Raw genomic sequence first — 25,820 nt, forward strand, 5'->3', positions numbered from 1 at the left:
ATTGAAGTCGATTGAGGGATCCTCAAGTCTTGCTGTTGACTTTTCATCTTTTGAAGTTCTGCAGGATCAAGTCCAGCTGGAGGCTCACCTCATTACATGCTTTGAGGCCTGTGGAAGGAATGGCGAGCTAATTTATTATTTGCTGTTCATATTTGTGAAGTGCTATTGAGATCCTCCAGGGCAGGCACCTACACACCATATTGACTAAAAGGACATGTCAGAGTTCAGACATAACAGCAAGGGCTTTTTACTGCTCAGAGGCTCAAGTGCTTGGACTCAGGGGCACCGCTGTATGTTTTTATAAAATGCAAGAACAGCCGTATTATTCTTGCTGGATAGCGCCTTCCTTATTTTGGATTACATCGAGCATGTTCCATTTTAGACATGCACACTATGCAATTAGCTTTCTGTTCTAATCAGTAATGATCAAATCCCAGTTTTTCCAATCAGATTGCACACAGTAAAATATAATACATACAAAAACTTACATTCAAACAGCTCATCAGGCAATGCTGTCTTGTAAGGATTTTGCACCTAATGGGTTATTTCTCTTTTGAGGAGAATTTTGGAGCCTTTTGTAACTTAATTTTCTTTTTTTTTGTCTTCAATAAAAGAAAAAATAATCCTCTTAGCTAACTACTGGTTACACTTCATAACAATCTGAATTATAGCAGCATTACCTGATACTATAACAATACATTTTAAAATGGGCAGCTCCCCATATCGAATCTTGACACTCTCCCATCTTTCTCCAGTACTAGTCCAGGCACTGTAGTATTTTCTGTCCTGCTCATGCAGGTGAGAAGCAGCAAATCTATGATTTCAGATGAGGCCTTAAGAAGAGAGTCCTTTCCTAGCAGCATTGGAATTGCTATAGCAGATCAGATCGAAAATCCATCTGTGTTTTACATTGATCGGATGCTTTAGAGGAAGATGTAGTCCCACCCCTTTTTTTCCCCATTCCCCCCAAAATAGACACTTTTGGTGATTACACAGCTATGGGTAAAAATTGATATTCAGCATCAATTTTTATCCTGACTAGGGTTGGTGTGGGCATTCTTATTATTCATATACATTTCTAATCCTTCTTGAATCTAAGTTCTTTAGAGTACTTTGTGAGAACCACAGGCTAATTATACAAAGAATAAAGAATTTCCCTTTTATCAGTTTTTAATGTGTTGCTTTTTAAAAATTTCACTGCCAGTCCCTTTGCATACTGAGAGAGGATATAACGGAGCACCTCCTTTACCTGCTTTGTATCATTTGTTTTATATATGACTGTCGGATCACTTTTTATTTATTTCCTCGCTGAACTAAAGAATTCGATTCCTCTCCTGATATTGGAAGTTTTTCCATGCCTCTAATAACGTTCTTTGCCTTTTTATGGACCTTTCTCATTTCTGCTATGTTCTGTTTGAGACCCCATTTGGGTAAAGAGGAGCCGACCAGAACCAATTGCAGTATGCCAGGGGGAGGGCATGCTATCAATTTGATATCAATATGAAAATATTTTCAGGATTAGTCTCTAACATTTCCTAAAACAACCTAACTTCTTTTTTGCTTTGTTGGCCACTGGTGTAAGTTGATTTAGTGTATGTTTTGAGCTGTGCACGATGATACCTAGGTCTTGTTCCTGAGTAGCTTACAGTTAATTTAGAACCAGTTAGTGCACAGAAGAAGTTGAAAATTGCTCCTTCCAATGTGCATCGTCCTGCATTTATCTACATTGGAGAAATGTTACTGTTGAAATTCAGTCATTTGGTTTTTGTTAAGTCCTTTGAAAGTTCCCAACAATTCCTTTAAATATACCAATCCCAAGAATCCCTATTCTTATGTAATTTAAAGAGTTTTCTTTCTGCAGTCTTTTCAGTCTCCCTCTTTTAGATCCAGGATATTAATAATGTAATAAATAACACTGGTTCTTTCAGACTATAAACTCTTTGGAGCAAGGAATGTCATTTACTATATCTTTGTAGAGAGCCTAGCAGAGTGGGGCCTCAGCCTTATGGAAATCATTAATAATAATGGTATGGAACCTTGGTGTACCTCTTTACTAACGTCCTTCTATGCTAAAAATTGACCCTTTTTTTTACCTCTTAACCAGGTGTGGTTGGTTGGATTTGTGATTAATTTTGTATTTTCATAAAGAAACAGACAATGAAAGATACAAGGTGTAAGTCATTTACCTTTTTGTGCTTGTTTCCAGTACTTCACGCATCACAGGGTCTCCAATAGAATTATGCAATTGTGCAGTTTTACAGCTTGTCAAAGCTGCAAAACTGGACAATACCACACAGACATAACCTGTTCGGTAACAGTAATAAAATAGGGGAAAATATACATGACTAAGGGAAGGAGGGACCAAGAGGTAGGGAAAAAGAGGAGGAGTTAGGTAGAATGGAAGTCTCACAGTCTTTGAACCATCTCAAAATTCTTTATCTAAACGTATCTAGAAATGTATCTGTTATAATTGCTCTCTACAGGGATAAGCTATTCTTTCTTTGGCTGTGAACTCAGACAGGTTCAAATACTGCTGCTCTATTCCGGGTATATGCCTTACTCTTCCATTTTTGTAAAATCATGCACTTGGTGATCATTGCAGCTCTCGGGAGCCAATGTCTTTGTGGTGGAGTTAAACCTAGTTTAGCAGGTAAATAACGTAGTATATAATTTTCTAATTATGTTTGGCTGCTGTCCACTTCTTTCTACAGCTCTCTTAACCAGTTTTAATCTGACAGATTCTTCTCACCCAGTAGCTACTTAGTTTCTTTAATAGCCCTTGTAAGGGATCGTATCAAAGGCCTATCTGAAAGTCCAAATAAATTATATATACCAGTCTCCTTTATCCCTTAGCATGAATTCTAAGAGGTTGGGTTCCTTCACAGAAGCTTTGCAAACATGTCCCTAGCATATTGCATTCAGTCTAGATATTTTATAATGATCTTTCAGCTACTGTTTCTATTAATTTAGGTAAGGCTCACTCAGGTGGAATTCCCTGGCTCTCCTCAGCGCCTTTTTTAAAGGTGGTACATTTTTGGTTGCTCTTTGGTACTCCTGTATATTTCACTGTGTTCTGTGAGCAGGATGCTGGAGAATTCAGTGCTTTCCAGCAATGCGGTGGTACCTTTATGTCCTAGAGAACAGCAAATACTACTGTTCAAAAAACTGCTTTGGTTTAACTTTCACCCCTTGGCTCCTTTCCAATCTGCTTAGACTTCTCTGAGAGAACTTATCAACTATGACCTACAAAGCTGAGTCGTGTAGAGCCCAAGTTCATCTAGGGAGATCTCTGCTTCTCACAGTGAAATCACCCAGCTCTGCACAGGGTATTATCTTCAGGGCAAACCTTGCTTAAATGGATTAAAAAATTAACCTCTTGTGTGTTCTAGAAATAACTGTAAAGGAATTAGCAAGCAGGCTAGCATCTTGTCACCTTCAGTTCTGGGGCATCTTATTGTCAGCAGTTAGATGCGTGGCAGTGGAATCCAACTCAATGCATCACTTGGGTTCATTCGATTCTCATACCATTCCTCTCCTAGAAACTAGCTTTCCTGCAAGCTAGTCTTTGAATAGAGTCCCAAACCCACACCAGAGGAAATAAACTATCTAGCAGCAGATGTAAGATATTTGTCCAAGCAACATTTGGAGTTACTAACAGGAGAAATTGGGAAATTAAGTTCCTGATTAAAACTCTTCGGAGAGGTTGTATCATGTATTTATGTAAGCTCTGTCGGGTAGTGGAGTGCTTTAAACAGGGAGGCAAAAGGATGCTGCATTGGAGTATCCTATGGGCTTTATCTGCAGAGTGTCACTGGGGCTTTCTTCTTCCATTTTGTGTCTTATACAACTGCTGGGTTTACAAAGGAGGCCTATTTTCCCTTGATGGCACCTGTGTAACCCCCATGTTTTGTTACATTTTTAAATTTGTTTCCAGCAGCATGCACCTTATGCAAGGTGCTGTACAAACACCAAAAGCTTATTTTGTGTGCAACAAAGAGGATGACGATAGGGCAGGGGGGCCACACAACATACGAGTAAAGTGAGCACACACGCACACGCCCGCCCCCCCGCCCCCTGTACTCCATAATCTTCTGTTAATCAGCTGATCAGTTTCTTGTTGGCAGCCCCACTCTCAGTAGCGTGGGATGTGAATGCTGGAGGGAAGAATAGACCCCCTCAAGAGTCTTGGCTTTTCTGTTGAATTGAGTATGGGGGGCAGGGCGGAGGTCTAGGAAGAAAGAGAAATCCTGTGATTTGGAGCTCAGGCCTGGGAATCGGGAGCGCTGTGTCATGTTCGTGGTTTTGCTGCTGATGATTTCCTATGTGCACGCCCCTTAACTGCTCAGTTTCTCTCTCTGAAAAATTGGCCTAATAATACACAGCTATCTGAGAAAGTTGGTGGGAAGTGATAGTCTTTAATGTTAATAAAGGGCTTTGTGACCCTAAGCTGGAAGGTGCCTTAGAAGTGTCAAGTATTATTACAGGATTTTATATTAAGTAACATTATTACTCTGAGCACCCCCATCTTTTTCAGATGTCTTGTTTTTGTAAGTAAAAGGTTAATATAAATGCAGGCTATAAGAGTGTTTATCTCCTGCCCATGGAGGCAGTGTACAAGCGATAACTTTACCATATGTTACAAACAAGGTGTTGCTGTTACAGTCCGAACTAGATAGTTTAATCCTGCATTTTGCCAAGCACCTTTACATGGCACCACATAAGAAGTGGCCTGAACTGGTCTTTTGAACCTGTGTATAATCCATTAATGACTTCCAGATGTTATCTGACCTGCAACTTTACCTTCCGACTGTGATTGCTTAAGCTGTCCCAAGCTAAGCAGGGCTGGGTCAGGTCAGTACTTGGGAAATGGCAAAGGGAAACCTAGGGCACTGTGGGGAACGGGTGCTGGTAATTCAGCAATAGCGCACTCCGTGTTGACAACTCTCATGATTTTATCATGAATCTCACTATATTTGGTTTTTTTTCTTAAACCCTTAACTCCTGGAGGCATGTGATTAGGTGAGCATCTCAGCTTTTTTTTTTTTTTAAAGCAAATTTCTAGCCCTCAAGGTTGCAGAGAGAGGCTGAGAAATGTGACCACAGTGAACCCTGGCTTAAAACCCAGAAGGCAAATAAAAATACCCCCCCCCTTTTTTTTTTTTTTTACAATCATGATTTTGGGTTCCTTATTTTTAAACACTTGGCAATACAGAACTCCTCCTGACTCAGACCAGAACTTTATGCCCCTACGCAGTTTTGAAGGCTGGGCTGGGCTGGGCTGGGCTGCTGGAACGACTGTGGTCCAAATGTGACATAAAACATATCTTGTCATTAAAGCTCCCCGGGCACTTTTTGCAAGAGCTCTGAATGAGGTTTAAGACAAGTAATCCACTTTGTTACCCTTTACTATAGTATCCAATCAAGCCCTGAAAACTTGCATTCACTGCTCTGACGAAATGAACCCTTTAATGATCACAAGTGGTCAGGACCTCAGTTTTACCATACATCTCTGCAGGACGGTACCTCCAGGAGCAGAATACCTGCTGACTTTGGTGGTGCATTGATTTGTCAGAAAGGGTGCCATTGCTGAATTGGCAACACCCCTTTCTGCAGCGCTTAGGTGTTCCTTGGAGGTTCCCTGTCCAAGAACTGACCCTTCCTTGACTTAATTTGTGAGAACTAACTAATCCACAGCACAAGGCAGTATAGGTGGATAGCTATATTTGGGGGTAGTTTAGTAACACTTGCACAAGGTTTAAAGTTTTGAATGAGTTCCTTGTTTGATGGGCGTCTATATAAAGGTCTCACTTGTCACCCTATTAAATCTTAGCAAGAGAAGCTTATGCACAGAGGAGTTAATATCAAGGTACATAAATATATCTGTAGTCTATAGTTCTGATGTTAAGTAACATATATCAAGTAAATAAAGCAATAAGACAAGCTATAATGATTCATACTTAGGTGCATTGTTAGGCACAGCTTTCAAGGTGTATTGCCCCAGCTAGTTGTGAATTATTACAGAATAATTCACACTTTATCAAGTCTTGGTGTTTTATCTACTTGCAAGCTTTAAAAAATTTCCTGTCCCTTTTCTTCTCTTTTTGTCTGTCAGTGGTTCTGTACATACTTGTTCTAGGAACCAGCAACACAGTTAAGCCAGGGGCCTCTCTCAATGATTTTAACCACTGTCTGCATTTAGTGCCTTCAAGGTGTTTTAACCAGGAAGGACCTCTCTGTTTCAAATGTTTAATAATTGAGAATCTTTCTGTTGAGCAGAAAATTTCTGTATGTTATCAAAAATATTTTAATTACCATATTCAATTAACAGGAAGAATAAATTATGCCTTAAAATTAAATTAAAAATGCCTTAGCTATAATAAAGAATAATTAACAATTAGAGAGTAGTTACTTTGACAGTCTGACGCTATAGATTAGGAAGTGAAGATCACCCTCCGAAGGTATGAGACTTTCAAAGCTATTGTAAGGTAAATTCAGTTTTTAAACAAACACATTTTGAGATAATTTTAATAGTTTGATAGAACTTTGCTGTGCTTGAAACTGCTGTCAAATTAGTGAGGAGAAACATATTTTAAAAATACAGTTAGTCTTATAGTAGCTTTGAAAGTCTTTGCTTTCTCATGCATTGCTACAGGAGATACATTACCTGTGCCTGATCTACAGTATCAAACTATATGCATGCTGGGAAGCATTTCGTAAATTGCTGTTTCTCCTGGGAGATCCAAACACTTATTTGTAGTAAAGGAAATTGTAAAATCATGGTAAATATATTTTTTTTAATCTTGTGAAATTCATTATATATATAAATTATAAAAAATATATATTAAAGTATATAAAAATGTAATGACTATTTTACGTATCTATGATCTTCTAAGTAACCTGCACCCGTTAAGATCCCTCCTCCACACTCATTCCTTCCATGAAAAGAGCTACAAGAATCTTCTGAGACCTGGAAGATATGCTCTTATAGTGAGACACTCAAGAAGCTCAATATATTTAGTTTATCCAAGAGAAGGTTAAGATATGCCTTGATCATAGTCTACAAGTCCCTGCCTGGGGACGAGATGTCTGACAATGTCTCTTTAGTCTCACTGAATAAGGCATAACAAAATCCAATGCTTGAAAGCTGAAGCTAGACCAATTCAGATTTTTTAAACAGTAAGGGTAATTAACGATTGCAACAAATTATCTAGGAATGCAGTGGATTGTCCATCTCTTGAAGTCTTTAAATCAAGACTGGAGCTCTCTTTCTAAAAGATCCACTCTAGCTCAGCCAGAAGATATGGGCTTGATGAGGTTCTTTGGCCTGGGTTATGCAGGAGGTCAGACTAGATGATCATAATAGTCCTGGCCTTTAAATCTACAAAGACTCCTAGCTAGATGTATAGATCCTGCAGTTGCAGACAGCAATAGAAAAACCTAAGATAGCTATAATTACCAACTATTTCTCTGTGTGGAAGCCATAGTCTAGGAGCCTCCCACAGGACTACTCTCGTCCCCATTTGGGAGATTGGTAGCTCTAGCATCTCACTGACCTCAACTGCAAAATTGACTAATGAGGAAAGAAATGGTCTTTAATACTAAATAAACAGTACTGCTCATTTGATAGATATTGGCGAAAGGAACTATGGTCGTGTGGTTAAAGAACTTGGTGGGGATTCAGGAGATCTAGGTTTGAGTCTCTATTCTGCCACAGACTACCTATATAACCTTGAGCAAGCTGTTTAATCTCTTCATGCCCAACAAGCGGCGGTAGCTATGTCAACAGGAGAAGCTCTCCTGCCAACATAGTGCTGTCCACACCGGCACTTAGGTCGGTGTAACTTATGTTGCTCAGGGGGGTGGCTTTCTCACATTCCTGAGCGACATAAGTTATACCGACATAAGCGGTAGTGTAGACCTAGCCCAGGGGTCTCAAACTCAAATGACCATGAGGGCCAAATGAGGACTAGTACATTTGCCCGAGGGCCGCACCACTGACCACCACTACCACCTGCACTGCTGCCCCGGCCCCGCCCCTACTCCACCCCTTCCGTGAGGCCCTGCCTCTTCCCACCCCTTCTCTGCCCCCATTCCAACCCCTTTCCTGAAATCCCCACCCCAACTCCGCCCCCTCCCTGCCCTCAAAGGGTACAGCAGGGGGTTGGGGTGCAGGAGGGGTGTGGGGTGTGTCAGGGGGTCAGGGTACAGCATGCGGCAGGCAGCTCAGGGCAGAGGGGTGGGGTGCAGCAGGGGGTTGGGGAGCAGGAGGTATGCGGGGTGCGGCAGGGGGTCGGAGTGCTAGAGGGGTGTGGGGTGCGGCAGGGGGCTCAGGGCAGAGGGTCGGGGTGCAGCAGTGTTGTGGGGTGCGGCAGGGAGCTCAGGGCAGGGGGTTGGGGTGCAGGAGGGGTGCGGCGGGGGCTTTAGGCAGGGGGGTCGGGGTGCAGGAGGGTTGTGGGGTGCGGCAGGGGGCTCAGGGCAGAGGGTCGGGGTGCAGCAGTGTTGTGGGGTGCGGCAGGGAGCTCAGGGCAGAGGGTCGGGGTGCAGCAGTGTTGTGGGGTGCGGCAGGAGCTCAGGGCAGGGGGTTGGGGTGCAGGAGGGGTGCGGGGTGCGGCAGAGGGCTCAGGGCAGGGGGTCGGGGTGCAGGAGGGGTGCAGCGGGGGCTTTAGGCAGGGGGGTCGGGGTGCAGGAGGGTTGTGGGGTGCGGCAGGGGGCTCAGGGCAGAGGGTCGGGGTGCAGGAGGGGTGCAGCGGGGGCTTTAGGCAGGGGGGTCGGGGTGCAGGAGGGTTGTGGGGTGCGGCAGGGGGCTCAGGGCAGAGGGTCGGGGTGAAGCAGTGTTGTGGGGTGCGGCAGGGAGCTCAGGGCAGGGGGTTGGGGTGCAGGAGGGGTGCGGCGGGGGCTTTAGGCAGGGGGGTCGGGGTGCAGGAGGGTTGTGGGGTGCAGCAGGGGGCTCAGGGCGGGGGGGTTGGCTGCAGGAAGGGTTCAGGGGGTGGATCTGGCCTGGCGCCATGCACACCGGGGGCAAGACAGGCTCCCCGCCCCACCCCACCCCACCCCACCCCTGCACCTCTCCGGGAAGCGGCCGGGACCTGCTGAGGGGGCGCACAGGGGTCTGTGTGTTGCCCTGGCTGCTCCTCCAGGTACCTCCACCCGAAGCTCCCATTGGCTGGGAATGGGGAACCGCGGCCAATGGGAGCTTCGGGGGGAGGTACCTGGAGGAGCGGCCGGGGCAACACACAGACCCCTGTGCCCCCCCTACCCCAGGTCCTGGCCACTTCCCAGAGCAGCGTGGGGGCAGGCAGGCGGGGAGCTGGGCCGGAGCCGCTCTAGGTAAATGCTGTGGGGGCCGCAGGGAGCTGGCGGGCCGCAGAAAATAACCCCTCGGGCTGTGTGTTTGAGACCCCTGACCTAGCCAGAGACATGCCACCTTGATAAATGTACTAACGAGGGATAAAGTCGGCAATTCAGTTGAAGCAGCTGGCAGAACTTCTGCGCTTGTTTGGAAAGCAGAGTGTGATGTGGTTTTCAAACAGCGTAAACGTGGAGCTTAAATTCGTGGCGGCCTACAGCTACTAAACACAACTCGGGAGCCTTGAAAAAAGAGTATGTGTCTGGAAGCAGGAGGACTGCAGGAGCATGAACACAGCCCCTTGTGGGACAGGCAATTTATACCCATCAGCAATAACCAAATGGGAGCTGGTGTTGAGGGATTGTCACTTCCTCCCTCCCCTGGACAGATGGTGGCTATAACACAGGGCGCTGTTCAGGCTCCAGCAGGTACCCAGAGAACCCCACAGAAGATGAAATATTTCACAGCTCAAAAGCTTCCTTGACAAATAGAAATGAATTACATGTGGAAATGATTAGGTATCCTGAACCCCAGGCTGCTAGAGTGGCACCCTGTACTAAGGGTTCCAAGCCATGGGTCTGTTTGGCAGTATTGGTGTTTCAGGCTTTTGAAACTAATACCCTAGACCCCCTCTCCGAGCCCCAGTGCTGATGCCCCAGTGCTATCCATTCTTACACTGCTAAGGAGCTTAGGTTACTTCGAACCCTTGTCTTTCCAGCAGTTGGATGTGGAGCAATAAAACTCCTACTGTGGATCAGTGGGATCACAACAGAATGGGAGGCTGAGGGCATTAGTTGGTGTATATAAGATCTTGGCCTGGAAAACTAAACTCTACAACTGAGCAAAAAGGTTGGCAGCTATTGCTGGAATTCAAATAGGGGCACCTTGGTGGAGATGTGTAAATGTACGTTACAGAGCCCTGGGCTGAGATAGATTCTCTGACTTGTCATTGTCCCAGGCACATTATCCCTGAAAGGTTTTCTCTGAATCTGCAATTTTTTAGACTTCAGTGTTATTGAAATGAAACTGCTTCAAGGATATCTCCATTCTTTCCCATCTTATGGATTCTCATTTCATGTAAATTATTTGGCCACTTTTCATTTTAATCCTTTACTGTCATTCTCTGCAAAAGAGATCATTTGGTTTCTTCGCTGAAGGTGTTCAGTGATTACTCGGCTGACAGCTGCCCTTTGTCTAGAAAGCATAATCCCTTTGCAGGATTTAGTTGTGCCTGCTTAATCACTATTTTTCTTATATCTTCTAAGTTTGCTTCATGGCTTTTCTTCTGAAGTTTTAGGGAACTTCCAGTATTGTGAATGGAGTGTTGTCTTGTGGTTACAGCTGTGAACTAGAATTCAGGATTCATGGGTTCTGTCCCTTTCTCTGGGGGAGAGTGTACTCCAATGATTTCAACAGGAACCATAAATGAGGACTCTTGAGTTCTTTTCTGGGTTGTGGCAGGGAGAATGGATGGTGGTAACAACTGGGTGCTCCTAGGCTCTGTTCGGAGCTCTGCCACCAGAGCTGTGGCCAGTGGCAAGTTCCTTAATGTCTTTGTGCCTCAGTTTCCCCATCTTTGAAATGTGTATAATAACACTTACCTACCTTACAGAGATATTGGGAAGCTTTTAGGGCTTGTCTACATGGCACCAGCAGCGAACTAGGGGGATGTGATTTTGAGAGTACTCTAATGTATTGGATTGTAACTGTCCCATGTAGAGCCTGCTAGCACACTCTGAAAAAGTACCTAGTACATGGTAACATAGTCCTTTTGCACCTTGTATGCAAGCCCTTAGTTGTTTTGTTTTGTATTATGGTATCACCGATAGGGCCAGATGAGATTGGGGCCCCAAAAGAAGTGGAGGAGGGTGTAGATGTAGCATACAATATTTATAAACCACTTTAAGATCTTTGCATGAAAGGTGTTACAAGAGTGTAGGTTAGTATAGTGGGAGTGTGGTTTTTACTGTTAAGGTTGCATAAAATTTTCCATTCTAACCTGTTTTTCGTTGCTTGTAACTTTCTGAGATCTTTGTCTTTTAGACTGGAAAATTTCAGTCTGCTCTGCCTGGAGTAGCTGACAGAATTGCTCGATCAAAGTATAAAAGCTGAACATGGTGGGGAGAAGGAACATTGGGGATTACGAATGTTGATGGGAGGAGCTGTCCAGGAGACTGGATGTGGAGGAAAATGTGAGTTGAGTTAATAGGAGGGGCAGGAAAGGAGTTGTACCAGGCTATTAGAGGCTTGATGGGTGAGTGGGGGGAATTCAGATGCCGCATAGGGTTTGAGCTAGAAGGGGCTATGGACAGAGAGTGAGAGAAGTGATCTCTACTAATGCAAACCACCTGTGGTTATTGTGCCAGATCTGAGAGTGAATTTGTCCATTTAAGTGTGAAGCAGGGGGGTTCTAGTTCTGCTTTAAACTTAAATCTCAACAATCTTAACTGACTTCAGAGTAGCAGCCGTGTTAGTCTGTATGAAGTGAGCTGTAGCTCACAAAAGCTTATGCTCAAATGAATTTGTTAATCTTAACTGAGGAGTCGCTCCCAACACCTCCTTAATGCCCACCCTCACCACATTCTGTGCATCCGCCATGAAACTTTGCTATTGGCATGTCATTTCCTCCTCATGTTGTGAAAAGGGTTAGCTTGTCCAAAGGAGCCTGCTCCCACTCATCACAAACCTGAGTTCTGTTACAGGTAGCAAGCATTGTTCCCTTTCCAAGGCACTGGAGCCAGCCAGAACATATGGTAGCCTGCAGCTTGTTAATAGTGCATTCAGTGTAGCACATAGCTATGGGCTGAATGAGAGGCTCGCGAACGGCTTCTCCATTTTCTTCTCTTTATTAATATGTCTCCCCGTTTCTCAGATGCAGAGCTTTTCCTGCATTTTTACGTTGGCTTTTGTTTGCTTTTCTTTACTAAGCTTGAGCATCGTCCACCAGGTACAGGGTTGTGGATCATCCAGCGCGTACAGGAGTACAACATCAGGCTGTCACCTTATGATTTTAGTACATGACAGTTTTTCCCTCTCTTTCTAATTTCATGGGGTTTGTTTTATGTTTTGTAGATTTTTGGCAAGTATCTGTAAATGAAATAGAGTTTTCACAGGAAACCTAATACAGCTATTTGTGGCAGATTTGCAGACTTCATCTTTGGACTAGATTCTCAAGGGGAATTAGGTACTTAAGTGCCCCTTTAGGCACTGAAGTCCAACATTTTGGCATCACTGGCATTCGCAAACCACCCCCATTCAGCTGTCGCCTAACCCTGAAGGCGTCTAAAGTCCCGTAGGCACCTACATTTCTGCAGATGTATGTGCACGCTGCCAACTAATTCCTGACACTGCCAAACAACTCAGCACCTAGCTCATGCCTAAGCCCTGGTGGGTTTCTCAAACTAGACGTTCCCCAACCTGTGTCGCCTGGTCCTGTGGGCATGCTCTCAGCACACCCAATCCACGAGGAGTAGGAAGGGAGGATGGTGGTAATGATGTCTCCCTAAGACCCAATAGCCCAGTGGATAGAGCACTCACCTGGGATGTGGGAGACCGAGGTTCAGATCCCCAATCAGTGTTGGAGCAGAGCTTTAGGTAGACATTGGGCCAGGGAGAGCCTAGTGGTTAGTGCATAGATTGCAGTCCCTTATACTTCAATCAGAGAGATTGTGAAAGCCACACCATGCAATAGCCTACACCCCACTGGTCAGTATACTCACCAGTGAGATGGGGGACCTGGGTTCAAGGCCCTGCACCACATCAGGCAGAGTGGGGATTTGAAACTGGGTTTCCCACTTCTCAGGTGAATGCTCTAATTCCTCTGGGCTGTTTGGTATCTGTGTGGCCGTGGTAGAACCATCACAATTTTTCATAAGAAAGGGCTGGCTTAGGAGCCTGACTAGAGAGGGAGAATCCCGAGCAGAGGCACCTAACTCCTTTTGAGGGGTGGGACTTTGGCAGCTCCCCACTCAGCGTCTTGGCTTCTGTGAATCCCTTGCCTAGGCGCCTACCACTTTCCATGCATTGCACAGGGACAGTAGGTGCCTAGCTCTCAGTTGTGAATTCCTCTAGGCGGCAGGGTGCCTAAAAGTTAGGAGTTGCAACTCCCAGCATCTACGGCTATGTCTACGCTGTGCACCTTACAACTGTGGGGTAAGCAGTGTAGCTGCTCCTTGTCATCAGGAGAGAGCTCTCCAGCAACAAAATAAGACCACCCCCAACGAGGGGCAGTAGCTTTGTCGGCGGGAGAATGGCTCTTGCCAACAATGCACTGTTCACACCAGCGCTTTTTGTCATTAAAACGTTTGTCATTTGGGGGGGTGTTTTTTGAACCCAATTACTAAGCCTAACTAGTTTAAAGCTTTAATAAGAGAATTTTAGGACAATATATCACCAACTTAATCAAGCAGAAGTAAAACAGAGAGAGCAGGATAGAGTAACAATCAGTTACCCAGTTCTGGGGTATAGGTAGGCTGTTTTTGTCATCATCAGGTCCATGCTGGTTCTCTCTGATAGGGTCCTGCTTGGCTCCTCGTCCTCCAGCCCCCTTTGTTATACATGCGTCCATTATACCTTGTCTCGTAACATCAAGCAGGCACACGTTATTAAAACTACCTTATTTATAACCATTCGATTCTAAATATATTTCATACACATATAATAACTAACTCCAAATCCTTCTAACTCATCCATTTTTATTTATCCTGCTAAAACTCTAATTGGTACCGCCTTGTCTATTTTTTTTAACCAGCTGTCCTTTTATTGCTTTCACATATTCCATTATTTCTTAAAACAGTTGTCTTATTCATACTTGTCTGCATCTTGTGGCCTTGGTTGACTAGTCCTGTCCAGTCAGAATCCATCCCCCCTAGTCTGTCTTACTAAGGAGAGTTGCGTCTGGCTAACAAATCACACATTTGTCTAGTGTGCTTAGCCCTGTTATCTACACCAACCAAGAATCCACTCTAGGTAAGACACAAACCAGCTTCATGATTTTTTTAGCCTTTGAAGTTGTTTTACCAGTGTTTTGAGAGCTGTGTCAGCAAGATACTTACAGGATGCAACAAATTCCTTTACATTTTCGTATTACACTATTAAATATATAATATGTGTTTTTCTAACACATTTCATTATACATTTCTTTACACTTTCTTTCCTTGTTATTCCCTTTTCGAAAAAAGTCCTGTACAAACACAATCCCCGCAAACAGGAATTTGTAAGGGAGGACAGTTCTGTGCTGAATATTCCATGGTACTGTATATCCAAGGGATGGTATGTTTCAAAGAATGAAAATTACATTGATTCCAGGCCTGGGAAATTGCCAGATCAAATAAAGCCCTGCAGCCTTTGCTGATGCTTGCCCTGATTTAAGACAGAATGGCACCAGGCATAGTGTGGATTGTAGATGTGTGTAGTTTCTCAGGATTTAGGCCCAGATCCTCAAAGGGAGTTCAGAGTTGCAGCACTCAGCATTGCAATGGAATCTACAAAGCTGAGCTAAGCTCCCTGGACAATGAATGGAGAGAGATGGGTGCTTGAAGAATGGGATCCACAAAAGCCAGCACATTAGGTGGCTTCCTGCCTAAGCTAGCTGCATGCAGACAAGATGGGTGTGTCATGAGCCCCACCCCTCTCACAAAGTTAGGTGCCTAAATCCAGGCTGCAAAGAGGTCCCTATCTCTGCTTGCAATCCACAGCCTGGAGCCCCACTCCTGGAGCCAGGTGACTTAAGTGCCTAACCAGTTTCTTGTGAGAATGAGCTAAACAGGCACCTAACTCAACCCCAAATAGGAAGAAGCGGCAGCGATACCTCCTTTAGCCCAGTGGTTAAAGAACTCCCCTTGGGATGTAGGAGACCTGGGTTCAATTTCCCGTTCTCCCATCGGGCAGAATCCTACCTCTGAATAAAGTGCCCTAACCACTGGGCTATTCTGATGTGGGTCTCTCAGTATCTCCTGTTCAAACTGTTTCACTTTGGATAAATACCTAAATAGACATCAGGGCAGAGAGAGAGAATGACACTATATCCTAGTGGTTAGAAACACTCACCTGGGACTGAGGAGTCCTGAGTCTGGTCCCCCTGCTCCGGTGATTCTGATTTATCCCAAGTGGAACACCTTCAACAGGGGAGATTGAGGGAGAGCCACATGAGAATATCTCATAGCCCAATGATTAGAGCACTCACCTCAACGGTGGGAGACCCCTGTTCAAATCCTTTTCTCTACAGCAGGCAGAGGGGGGCATTGAACGTGGGTGTCCCACTTTGCAGATGAGTGCACTGGGCTAAGCGTTATGATGGGGGCCCCCACTGCTGCCGCCTCCTCTGGCCAGATTTTGAATGGAACCCAGTCCAAAAGGCATGCTCAGAGCTCGCCTACCAGATCAGGTCCCGCAGGCGAGAGAGGTGGGCAAAGCCTATCTTTCCAGGCTTTGTGGGTCACCCTGGGGCTTAGGCAGGAAATAGGCATTCGTACACCTAGAGCAGTGGTTCCTGAACTTTTTGCCTGCATGACCCCATTTTCAGCCTCCCGTGAGCCCAGACAGCATGCAGGATGCCATTACCAAATGTCATCCTCTGCACAGCTTGGCGTTGCATGCACCATACCCACAAGGCCATGCTGTGTGGAGCAAAATGGCGTCTGCACACTCGGGATTGCCACAACCCCATCTGCTGATGGCGCAACCTCACTTAGGGTCATGCCCCCTCATGGGGAACAGCTGGCCTAGCATGAGGCTACAGTGCGCATCTCTGGGCGCAGAAACATAGAGGCCTAGGAGACTTGCAGCAAAAATGTAAGCACTGAGTGAGGTTTAGGTGCCTACAGGATTAGGTGGCCACCAAGCCGGAGTTCCGTGAATCTCGGTGGAACCCAAAACTAGGAGTTGTGTCCCTATGTTTGGGATTTAGGTGCCTACGTAGACCTATCTTAGTCCGTAAGAGAGACTCTCAACAAGAAACCTAGAAGAGGAAGGGTGGGCGTGTGTGTGTGTGTGTGTGAGAGAGAGAGACGGTATTTAGTACCCAAATCACTAATTTCTATATTCTGCTCCTCGCTTAAAAATGTAATTTCAGTGGTTGCAGTTGTTCTCTAAGCAAGCAAATCAAATGGATGCACATTAACAGTACTTCTTGCCATGCGAAATGAGCAATTTATCAAGGAGTAGCCAGCCCGCAGGCAGGGCTCCGATTGTGCGTGTAGCTGTAACTACAAAGTGCAGGGTGAGCAGCAGGGCTGGAAGGCAAGAAAAGAAAATTCAGGCTGGACATGTACAAAAATTTACTCACCATGAGGCTGCCTTGGCTGTGGAAGAATCTCCAAAGCGAACTAGGGGGAGCGCTGTTACCTGCCGGTGTTCGCAGGTAGCTTGGGAACAAAATATTATAGGGAACAAAATCATGCTTTTAACAGCAAGGCGACCTAAATTGGTTTCATCCGTTTATTTATATATAGCAACTTTTAGCTGAAAAATCAGGGTATATCGACTGTATGAAGTTATGCTGGGAGCAGATGCGCACAAAGATGCGGTGGCGGGGTGCACACCTGCGTGTGGGGGTGTGTGCTGCCTCCTTAATGAGTCCACTGCTACATAGTCTCCTGGTAAAAATAAAAAGCAAAATTTGTTCCCTTAAATACACAGCAACAATTTTAAGAGTCCATTACCAAGCTGACGGGGGAACTTTTGTAACTTTGACTTTTACTTTTGCAAAATAACCCCTACAAATACAAATATATTCCTAGGATGAAAACTGAAAAGCAATGAAGTGATTCCTGCATATAGGGTCTGAACCAGCACCATTAACTTCAATGGGAGTTTGATTGGGCTTACAGGTTTTAAATCAGTTTGTTTGAGCTTGTTAAGGCTAAGGAAAACATTTCTAATAGTAAAATTATAATTTTTATAGCAAAACTATAGGTATAGTAAAATAATTATCAAAAGCTATAGCACTAAAATGTTACATTAAAATAGTATCTTATTATCCTATAGTAAATTTACAATTATTAAATTGCAAATATAATTTTAAAAGTGCATACTAGAGTTAATTCATAGTTCTTAGAGTATTACTATATAGTTCTGCACTCACAGAACCCTTGTAAGAAAACCACTACATTCTCCCACAGTAATGACTCAAAACAGCTGTAGTTATGTGTTTCCTGGTAAAATGTGAAGATTTTGGTGGTCAGTGTGGAAGTAGGTACATAATGAATGAGAGATGCTTACTGAACCCTGAGAATCAACATAAATATTGAACATTGTGCACTGAATGAGACGGCTCATGCAGAAAAAATAGTTATCACATAATGGGGGGTGGATCACTTGATGTACCTGTGTTCTGTTCATTCCCTCTGGGGCACCTGGCATTGGCGACTGTTGGAAGACCGGATACTGGGCTAGATGGACCTTTGGTCTGACCCACTATAGCCGTTCTTATGTTCTTAATTAAATGGGTAGTGGTGCCTCAGTACTAACGGTGGGGTTTCCTACCAGAAGTGCTTCACTTTGCAATAGTATCTTTGGTATTTGCCGCATTTTCTATTTTTTCATACATACTCACTTGCTATAGGGAACAGTGCAAGTGTGGCGGTGACATTTGGTTATCTAAGGCGATTGAGAAGGTTTTAAAGGGGAACTGTGTGTTCACATGTAATACATAAACATGCACATACTGTTTAACATAAAACCTAATGTGTCTGTATTGTCCCTTTAAGACCAGTGCATTTACTAGCCATTGACACCTTTTAGTAAAGCTGTTCTGGTGCATTCATGTTTTGATTTCTGAAAACCTTTTTTTTTCCTGAAGTTACTTCAATGAGAATCAATATCCTGATGAGGCAAAGAGAGAAGAAATTGCAAATGCCTGTAATGCAGTTATACAAAAGCCAGGTAAGGACCTGATCACGCTGTTCATCTCAAAGGAGTCTGCAATTAGATTTCAACATCTCCTGCTAAATTCAGCAAATCTCATTTTATGGCTGTTACTAACAATTTAGTGCTCTCAACCAGTAGTAAGTTTTTCCTAGAGCGCTGTATGGCTCGTGTCATTCACGCTGCTGTACTTGGATGAACATGAGGGCTAATGTAGTTTTCAGACCAAAACACTGATGTCTGAAAGTTAAATTTCTACTAATTAAAATAGTAGAGAGCTAGATGTGAAGTTCAGCATCAAAACATTTCATATATACAGGGTCATGTGGGGTATCCATAGAAAGGGAACAAATTTCAGAGATTTGCATTCTTTAAAGCCAATTATTTTTAGTTTACTTTTACAAATATGTGCGCTTCTTATCTGAGGATCTCAAAGCCCTCTACAAAAGTGGTTATGTGGCATTATTATTATTATTGTTATTACTGATCTCATTTTAAGGATGGCGAAATGTAGGCACAGAGAGACTGTGACTTGCCTACGATCACATGGTGTATCCTTGGCAAAGTAGGGAGCTCTGGTCTCCTGATGTCCAAGCTTCTCTGTAGCTTCTAGGCATGAACCTGCCCTGTAGGTTGTGTGTGTTAAATTGGAGGATCTCATTTCCCTTCCCCCCTCCCCAGCATCTTCTCCGTTCTTCCTGCTCCTGTGATGGTAGGAAATGAGAAATGGTACCTGGAATGAAGTGGGGGTATCTGGTTTAGTTTGAAGAGGTGAACCCACCTGCCTTTGCTTAGTTGAAATAGTAGAACATACCCAAACCTTGCAGATAACACATTCTGCAACGTTTGTTTACAGGAATTAAAAGTAATGCAATAAACCCAAAGGAGAAAAAGAAAAGCTAGGATGAGACGTCCTAACATATGTGACAATTTTAGCATTAATGACTATAACTAGTAAGGAGGCAATCTAGTCGAGTGGACGGACCACTGTACTGGGGGCTCAGTATCCTGGGGTTCTAGTCCCAGCTTTGTCACTGGGTGACCCTGGGAAAGTCACTTCCCTGCTCTGTGCCTCAGTTTCCCCATCTGTAAAATGGAGATGATAGCAACCCCTTTCTAAAGCACTTTGAGATCAGCTGATGAAAAATGCTATATAAGTTGTTGTTATTACTATTACTAGATCTTCTCTCTGCCATCCTCATATCTCACTTCTTATTAATGTTTACTCCCTTTTCTATGGCACTCACTACCTTTGCACCTCAGACTCAGTAACCAGATTAGCCTCACATTATCCCTATGAGGCGGGAAAGTATTATCCCCAATTTACCTGTGGAAAATTGAGGCACAGAGAAGTGAAGTGATTTGACCAAGGTCATGCACAAATTCTGTGGCAGAGCTGTGAATTTAATCCTGGTCTCTTGAATCTCAGTACCTGAATTGGAAGAGCAGCTTTGCTCGCTATCACAGTTTAGGACTGAGCTGGCTGTAGTTGCAAAGAAAAGCCCTGCATTTCATTTGTGAACTGTTCTTATGTAGTTCCACTCTCTAATGCTGTCTACTCTAAGTTTCAAGGGTTTATCACAGGGCAGGGATCTGCTGATCTTATATGCATGTGCAAAGTGTCATCCATACCTGTGAAACCCAGTAAACAACTGTGTGTTTTCTACTGTATATTTTCACAGGCAAAAAGTTGTCCGATTTGGAACGAGTTACCTCCCTTAAAGTGTACAACTGGTTTGCCAACAGAAGAAAGGAAATCAAGAGAAGAGCCAATATCGGTAATGTATCCGAGAACCTGCTTTCAGACAGCCCGAAGGGCTTAAGTAGATAGGCCAGCTCGAGGGAGATGGAAAGTATAAGATTGAATTCTATTAATGCAAATGGCTAGGAGCTCCAAGCATTTTTAATAGTCAGTTAAAGCACTTTTTAAAATAAATCTTTCACCTTCTCAACATTTCTAAACTATCATCGGGGACTCAGTTTACAAATGTCAGTAGTAGGACAGGAAAAATGATTCAGTGCTCGGCTGTCACTAGAGGACCTAATTTCTGTTTTAAGTCTGAATCTGATCAATATAGAAGGATTCATATTTCCCTAACACCGGATTATTGGCCCAGTCCCATTAGATGTCCCAAATGAAGCAAGAGAAGCAGTAATTTCTGCACTGGGGATAGGGGAAATTCAAAATGTACTGAGTTTAAAACCTTTAAAGTGTAGTCCCACTCTGAAAAGTGTCAGGGGGAAAGGGGAAGCGATTTTTAAAAAAGGGGTCTTTGTGTGTAAGTTTCTTGCCTCAGTAATATCTAGCTCAAATGTACTCATTTTACAAGTCAAAATGGTGGTGATTTTTCTTACTGCCAACCCTATAAGATTCCACTGAGATCTGAAAGTCAAGATGCGTTCTTTACATCTCAAATTCCATCACCGTACCAAGGATTCTGCAGGCCAAATTCTTCCTTCGGTTACCCCTGTGCCACCTATTGCCTTCAGTAGGTTTGCAGAGCCATAATTGATTGGAACATAGTAAACAATTCTGTTGACGGTGTGCAAGCTGGAATAGGATACAGCTCACAAACTTAGCTGTGTTGGTTCTGCAGACTATACAAAGTTTCGAGCTTCAGACCTGAAGAAGAGCTCTGTGTAGCTCGAAACCTTGTCTACCTCACCAACAGAAGTTGGTCCAATAAAAGATATTACCTCACCCACCTTGTCTCTCTCATATCCTGGGACCAACACGGCTACAGCAACACTGCATGCACAAAGGAGAGTCTGTCCATTATAGACTAGATGGGGAAGAAGGAAGATTTTGATGATTAGACATGAAGAATGGAAACAATTTTGTGGGGCAACAGAGGTGAACACTCAACACCCACCCCAAATTGTGGAGAGTTGAGAGGAGGAGGCCAAGAATTGACCTTGCTAGTCCACTTTCTTCAAATGCCTAAAAATGGATTGTCTTTAATTCTGGTAATGCATCAGATAATTTAGGGATCCATTTGCTTTTTTCGAAGAAGCAGCAATCCTGGAGAGCCATGGCATAGATGTACAGAGTCCAGGAGGCCATTCCAATAGCGATGACGTCGATGGGAATGACTATTCAGAGCAGGTAAGAATCTGAGCTGAGCTGCATGGCCCCAGATGGGAGACCCCGCATGTGACACTTCAGCGTCATGGGGCCTTGTACCTCTCATGAGTCAGACTTCCTTCTTTTTTTTTCTTTCATGTAATTTTAATGGGGAAAGTGGAAGAGCACAGCTCCCCTGTTGAATGTGTGAGAAACCAGTATTCACCCACTTGGATTTATTGTCATACAACAGGACACTTGGCAAGTACGCAATGGGGAGGAGGAGGGAAGATGTTCAGAGGGAGGCAGAGAAGCAGAGAAGGTAGAAGAAGACAGGAGGATCTGCTCCAAACAAGCAAGTGACACCATTCACACAACACACAATGTTTGAAAAATGCTAGGACAGTGTTAACTCAAGCTACGCACCATGCATAATTCAAGCTGTCCTTATCTCTGGCACTGGTACAGTGGTTAACCTTCAAGAAAGGATGTACAGATCTTTAACCATTTCTGCAGTGTGTTGGGCACAAACATGCGTCCCTGTGACATCAGGCACCCATGTTCTTATCCCACCTCTCCTTCTCCATCTTCCCCTGCAGAGTCAATGGTGACTAAGTCCATTTTGGATAGATTCATTTGACATCATTGACCTTACTGAACAGTTCACTTAGATGGTTCTGCTTCCTTTGCTCCTTGTGTTCATGCTGCCACACCCAGGTGTCTGGGTTTTGTTGGGGTTTTCTTAATAGGCCATCCCTGGAAAGAAGTAGGAGATCTCATCTCCATGTGGTTACTGGGAGGCCAGTATCCTGGAGTAGCTACCCCAGTAGGCTCAGCCCAAGTCCAGTGGGACAGTGATTGGGTGAGAGGTGCTGGCATACCTGCTCTGTTTCCACCATCCTTGGAGCTGCTGCTGTTTCTTTGGTGGAGGACGAAGATCCTTTTATAGACCATCTCTGGGAGTAGTTGGTGGAGCTCTGCTCCGTATGGCTGTGCAAGGTCAGAATCTCCTAAATAATTGGTGTGATATATTTTGAAATTGCAGCCAAGCACATTTAATTGCATGCCTGTGAGATAGAGGAATTGATGGCTTAGCAGATGCATTGTTTAGAATTCCAAACCATTTCTTTCTTTCTGCATTTTTGTATTATCCAACATATTTTTGGAAAGAGAAATAATTTGCTTAATTGCATTAAAATTCTCTGTTCAGAGTCCTTAGACATTGCAGTTCTCAATGATCTAGCCCAGACTCCACTGTAAAGGATAATTAGGCATTAAAAGTTAAATGGATTACTGTGGAAAGCTGTCCTGATGACCATTTAACACCCATTCAGCCGTTAAAACCATAAAACCTGTGTTTCAGTGTATCATTCAGACTCCAGAAAACTTTAAAACATAAAGTTTATCCAATTACCATTAAAGTTAATAACATAATGTTAATACAACTTCAGAAGGATTGTGTTTTTTACACTTTCTCGGCATGATCTAGTTCACTTATATGACTTTTAGGGTCAGGTATTCAAAAGCATGCACACAAGTTCTGATGTACATGTGGGGTTTTGAACATCTGGCCCAAAATTCATGGCAAATTAAGAGATTCTGTTAAGCAGCCTCAGGAGTTTACTGAAAACTGGCATTTCTGTCCCACCAGCAATCACCACCTGCCATCTTGATTTAGAAATGATACTGTTGCAAATTCTTCATCATGGGCCTGATGTAATAATGACAAAAATATGTAGCATTTTTGCTCTCTAAAATGCTGTAAAATATTAACTAATTCTCACAAGACCTCTGTAAGGTAAGTAAGTATTTTTACCCCCAGTTCAGAAAGGTGGGAAGCTGATGCTTAGTTTGCCCAAGGTCCCAGAAAGAGTTGGTTTTTAGATTTAGGATTAGAACTTGGATTTTTGTAGTTGGGTTTAGTGTGCGGGTATTGGGTGACGTTAGTGGTCAGTGATGTACAGGAGGTCAGAATAGATGATTTGCTGTTCCCTTCTGGCCTTAAACTCTATGACTTTGTCTTATTCCTAGGACCCTACCACATTCACAGCCATGAAAAATGCGTCACGGATCATGATATCTGTGTTTTTGTGTGCTTTTACCCTATACCATACAGATTTCACAGGGGAGACCTCAAATTGGGGGTCCTGACCCAAAAGGGAGTTGCAGGGTTTGCAAGGTTATTTTAGGGGGATCACGGTATTGCTACCCTTACTTCTGCGCTGCCTTCAGAGCTGGGTGGCCAGAGAGCAGGCCTATAGCAGCGAAGTTTCCCCATATTCTTCGTATTTCACAGCAACCACACATCCTGAACAAGTAAACTGTTGTCCTGTTAAAATTAAGAGGCTTCTTTTTAGTGTTTAGAAAAAAGACACACAGGAAAGTATGGTGACAGATCTGTTTGACTTGCAGTGCAGGCAGCAGTAAAACCCACAGGTTTTCACTATTTAATTAAGTGCGGTGTGGCATGTAGCAGGAAGGCTGGCTAGACTGTGTGATCTGCTGTGGCAGTTCCTGCATGAGGTCATTTCACCACCTTTTTTATCTCTTGGGGACATTTTCAGCAGCTGGTTTAGTGCTCAATTGTCTATAGGGGTATCCCTATATAAAATAGAACCTATGTATATATGTGTCACTTCTATTTTACACTAAATCACACTTACCTTATTATTTAATACATTCCTCACTAAGCTTGCGTTTAACCAGTTTTTATCTATTGAAAATAAACAGAATCTCCACGCCTTGCCCTGCCCATTTCAATGAACCTGTGTTTGCCCAGTGAATGACATTTTCTTAAAGGGAGTCCATGTTTCTTTTCAACCCTACCCAGTTAGCAAAAGTGTAATTGCGGCCCTTAGTTAACTGCTCACTTTAAAAACTCTTTCACTCAGACTGAATGCTCACTAATTAACAACGCTTCATCTTTTTCCTTTCTGCATACACAGGATGACAGCACTAGCCATAGTGACCACCAAGATCCCATTTCATTAGCCGTGGAAATGGCAGCAGTAAACCACACCATCTTGGCATTGGCCCGGCAAGGAACCAACGAAATCAAGACAGAGGCCCTAGACGACGACTGATACAAAGAAGGGGGAGGGTCAAAACAAGAAGTAACTTAGTTTTAGACGTAGCACCTTAGCAGACTTTCCTCGGTCCTTAATATGTGTTCTTCTTACAGTATAACTTTGCAGTTTCTTGTACGTCAGTTAGCTGTTAGGGTCTTGTTCTGTGAAGATGGCATGGTGCCCTCAGCCTTTGCATATACTCTCTCAGTATTAATTCCCAGTAAATAATCAGTCAACCAACCAACCTCCCTCTCCCAGCCCCAGTGGCTCGAAAATCTTGCTGCTTTGTCTTAGCATTCCAAGAAAGTGCTTCCAGGTATTTTAGAGAGCCCTCAGTTCCAAGTCTTAGGCTACATGTCAAATCTTGGATACCCTTAGACAGCATGTAAAACTAGTCTGTACGCTTTTCCTTCTCCAAGACTGAAAGGATGGAAGCTGAGGTAGAGGCTCAGGGTCGATGGACACCATATTGGGAGTATCAACAGAGAGTAAAAAGAACACTAGAAACCCCACTTCAGCATGGGAATAAGTGATTTCCAGCTGCAATAAGCCGTGCCTCACTGGTCACACAGTGACTTGATATACTTCTTTTGGGTACTGCGCTGAGCATGTCCACGGGAAACATATTCACACATTTCGGTTGATGCTCACATATTCAACACAGACATCCTCTACTCTCACAAGCTGCATGGCTTAGTGGATAAAATACTGCCTTCTGCCTCTGGGACCATGATAGAAGCCCAGCCTGGGATCACATGAAAAATGAGCTGAATGTCTAATGGATGGCAGTCCACTTCTCAAAACCACTATTCATTATTTGGCACATCTAGCAGTGCCTGCTCCGAAGAGGTCTAGACTCTATCGATCTGTCATAGAAGTTGCGTTACCTTTTGTTCTTCCTCTCACCTTTCCCCCTCCAGCCCCTCTCAAAAGCAATGTTTTCAAAAAAAAGGGATTAAGATAATAAATGGGTGAGTTTGTACAAGTCTGTGTAACTACTGCCTGCAATCCCAACAGGCCTGAAAGGTTTTTGGAGGACTTTGGTATCTAGTTTCTGCTAGTTATCAACATGGCATAAATATTCACCCAAATATGAACACTTCTTAAAAGGCAGGAAGATCTCCTCCTTGAGATATAGGGTGTAACGCTTTTGTGTTCTCTTTACTCTGTCCTTGTTAAGGTGTGAGAAAGCTATACTGCTAAGACAATTTAATTAATAACGGGAAGCCATATTGATAATGGATGTGGTAATATTTGTAAAGCAAACCTACTTTAAGTAGCAGAAACTAATGGAATTGTTTTTCCTTGATCATATGTAGCACTTTTGTTACTTTTTTCTTAAAGATATTTATATTTGATAAATCTTTTTTTTTATCATTTGAGAATTCAAAATACCAAACGACAAACTTGCATTACAGAGTCACCCTGTGATCACCTTGTCATCTAGTATCTAAATGATGAACTGTGTATGCATCTA

At 43.6% G+C, this 25,820-nt stretch overlaps 1 protein-coding gene across 11 annotated transcripts in view; it reads left to right on the forward strand.

Annotated features, from left to right (window-relative positions):
• HMBOX1 (homeobox containing 1) overlaps positions 1-25,604 on the forward strand; it is a 142,508-nt gene extending 116,904 nt beyond the window's left edge. For 3 of the 11 annotated variants that reach the window (XM_084623911.1, XM_084623908.1, XM_084623909.1), the window contains 5 exons: positions 18,147-18,229; positions 19,894-19,989; positions 21,223-21,317; positions 21,529-21,630; positions 24,221-25,604. In XM_084623911.1, the coding sequence (XP_084480037.1) occupies positions 18,147-18,229; positions 19,894-19,989; positions 21,223-21,317; positions 21,529-21,630; positions 24,221-24,358 (514 nt within the window). In that variant the 3' untranslated portion in view covers positions 24,359-25,604. The other 8 variants (XM_084623914.1, XM_084623912.1, XM_084623915.1 and 5 more) reach the window with 8 other exon arrangements.
• Positions 25,605-25,820: the final 216 nt, after the last annotated feature.

This window comes from Lepidochelys olivacea, assembly GCF_965140295.1.
Source record: "Lepidochelys olivacea isolate rLepOli2 genome assembly, chromosome: 3".
Classification (NCBI taxonomy): Eukaryota; Metazoa; Chordata; order Testudines; family Cheloniidae; genus Lepidochelys; species Lepidochelys olivacea.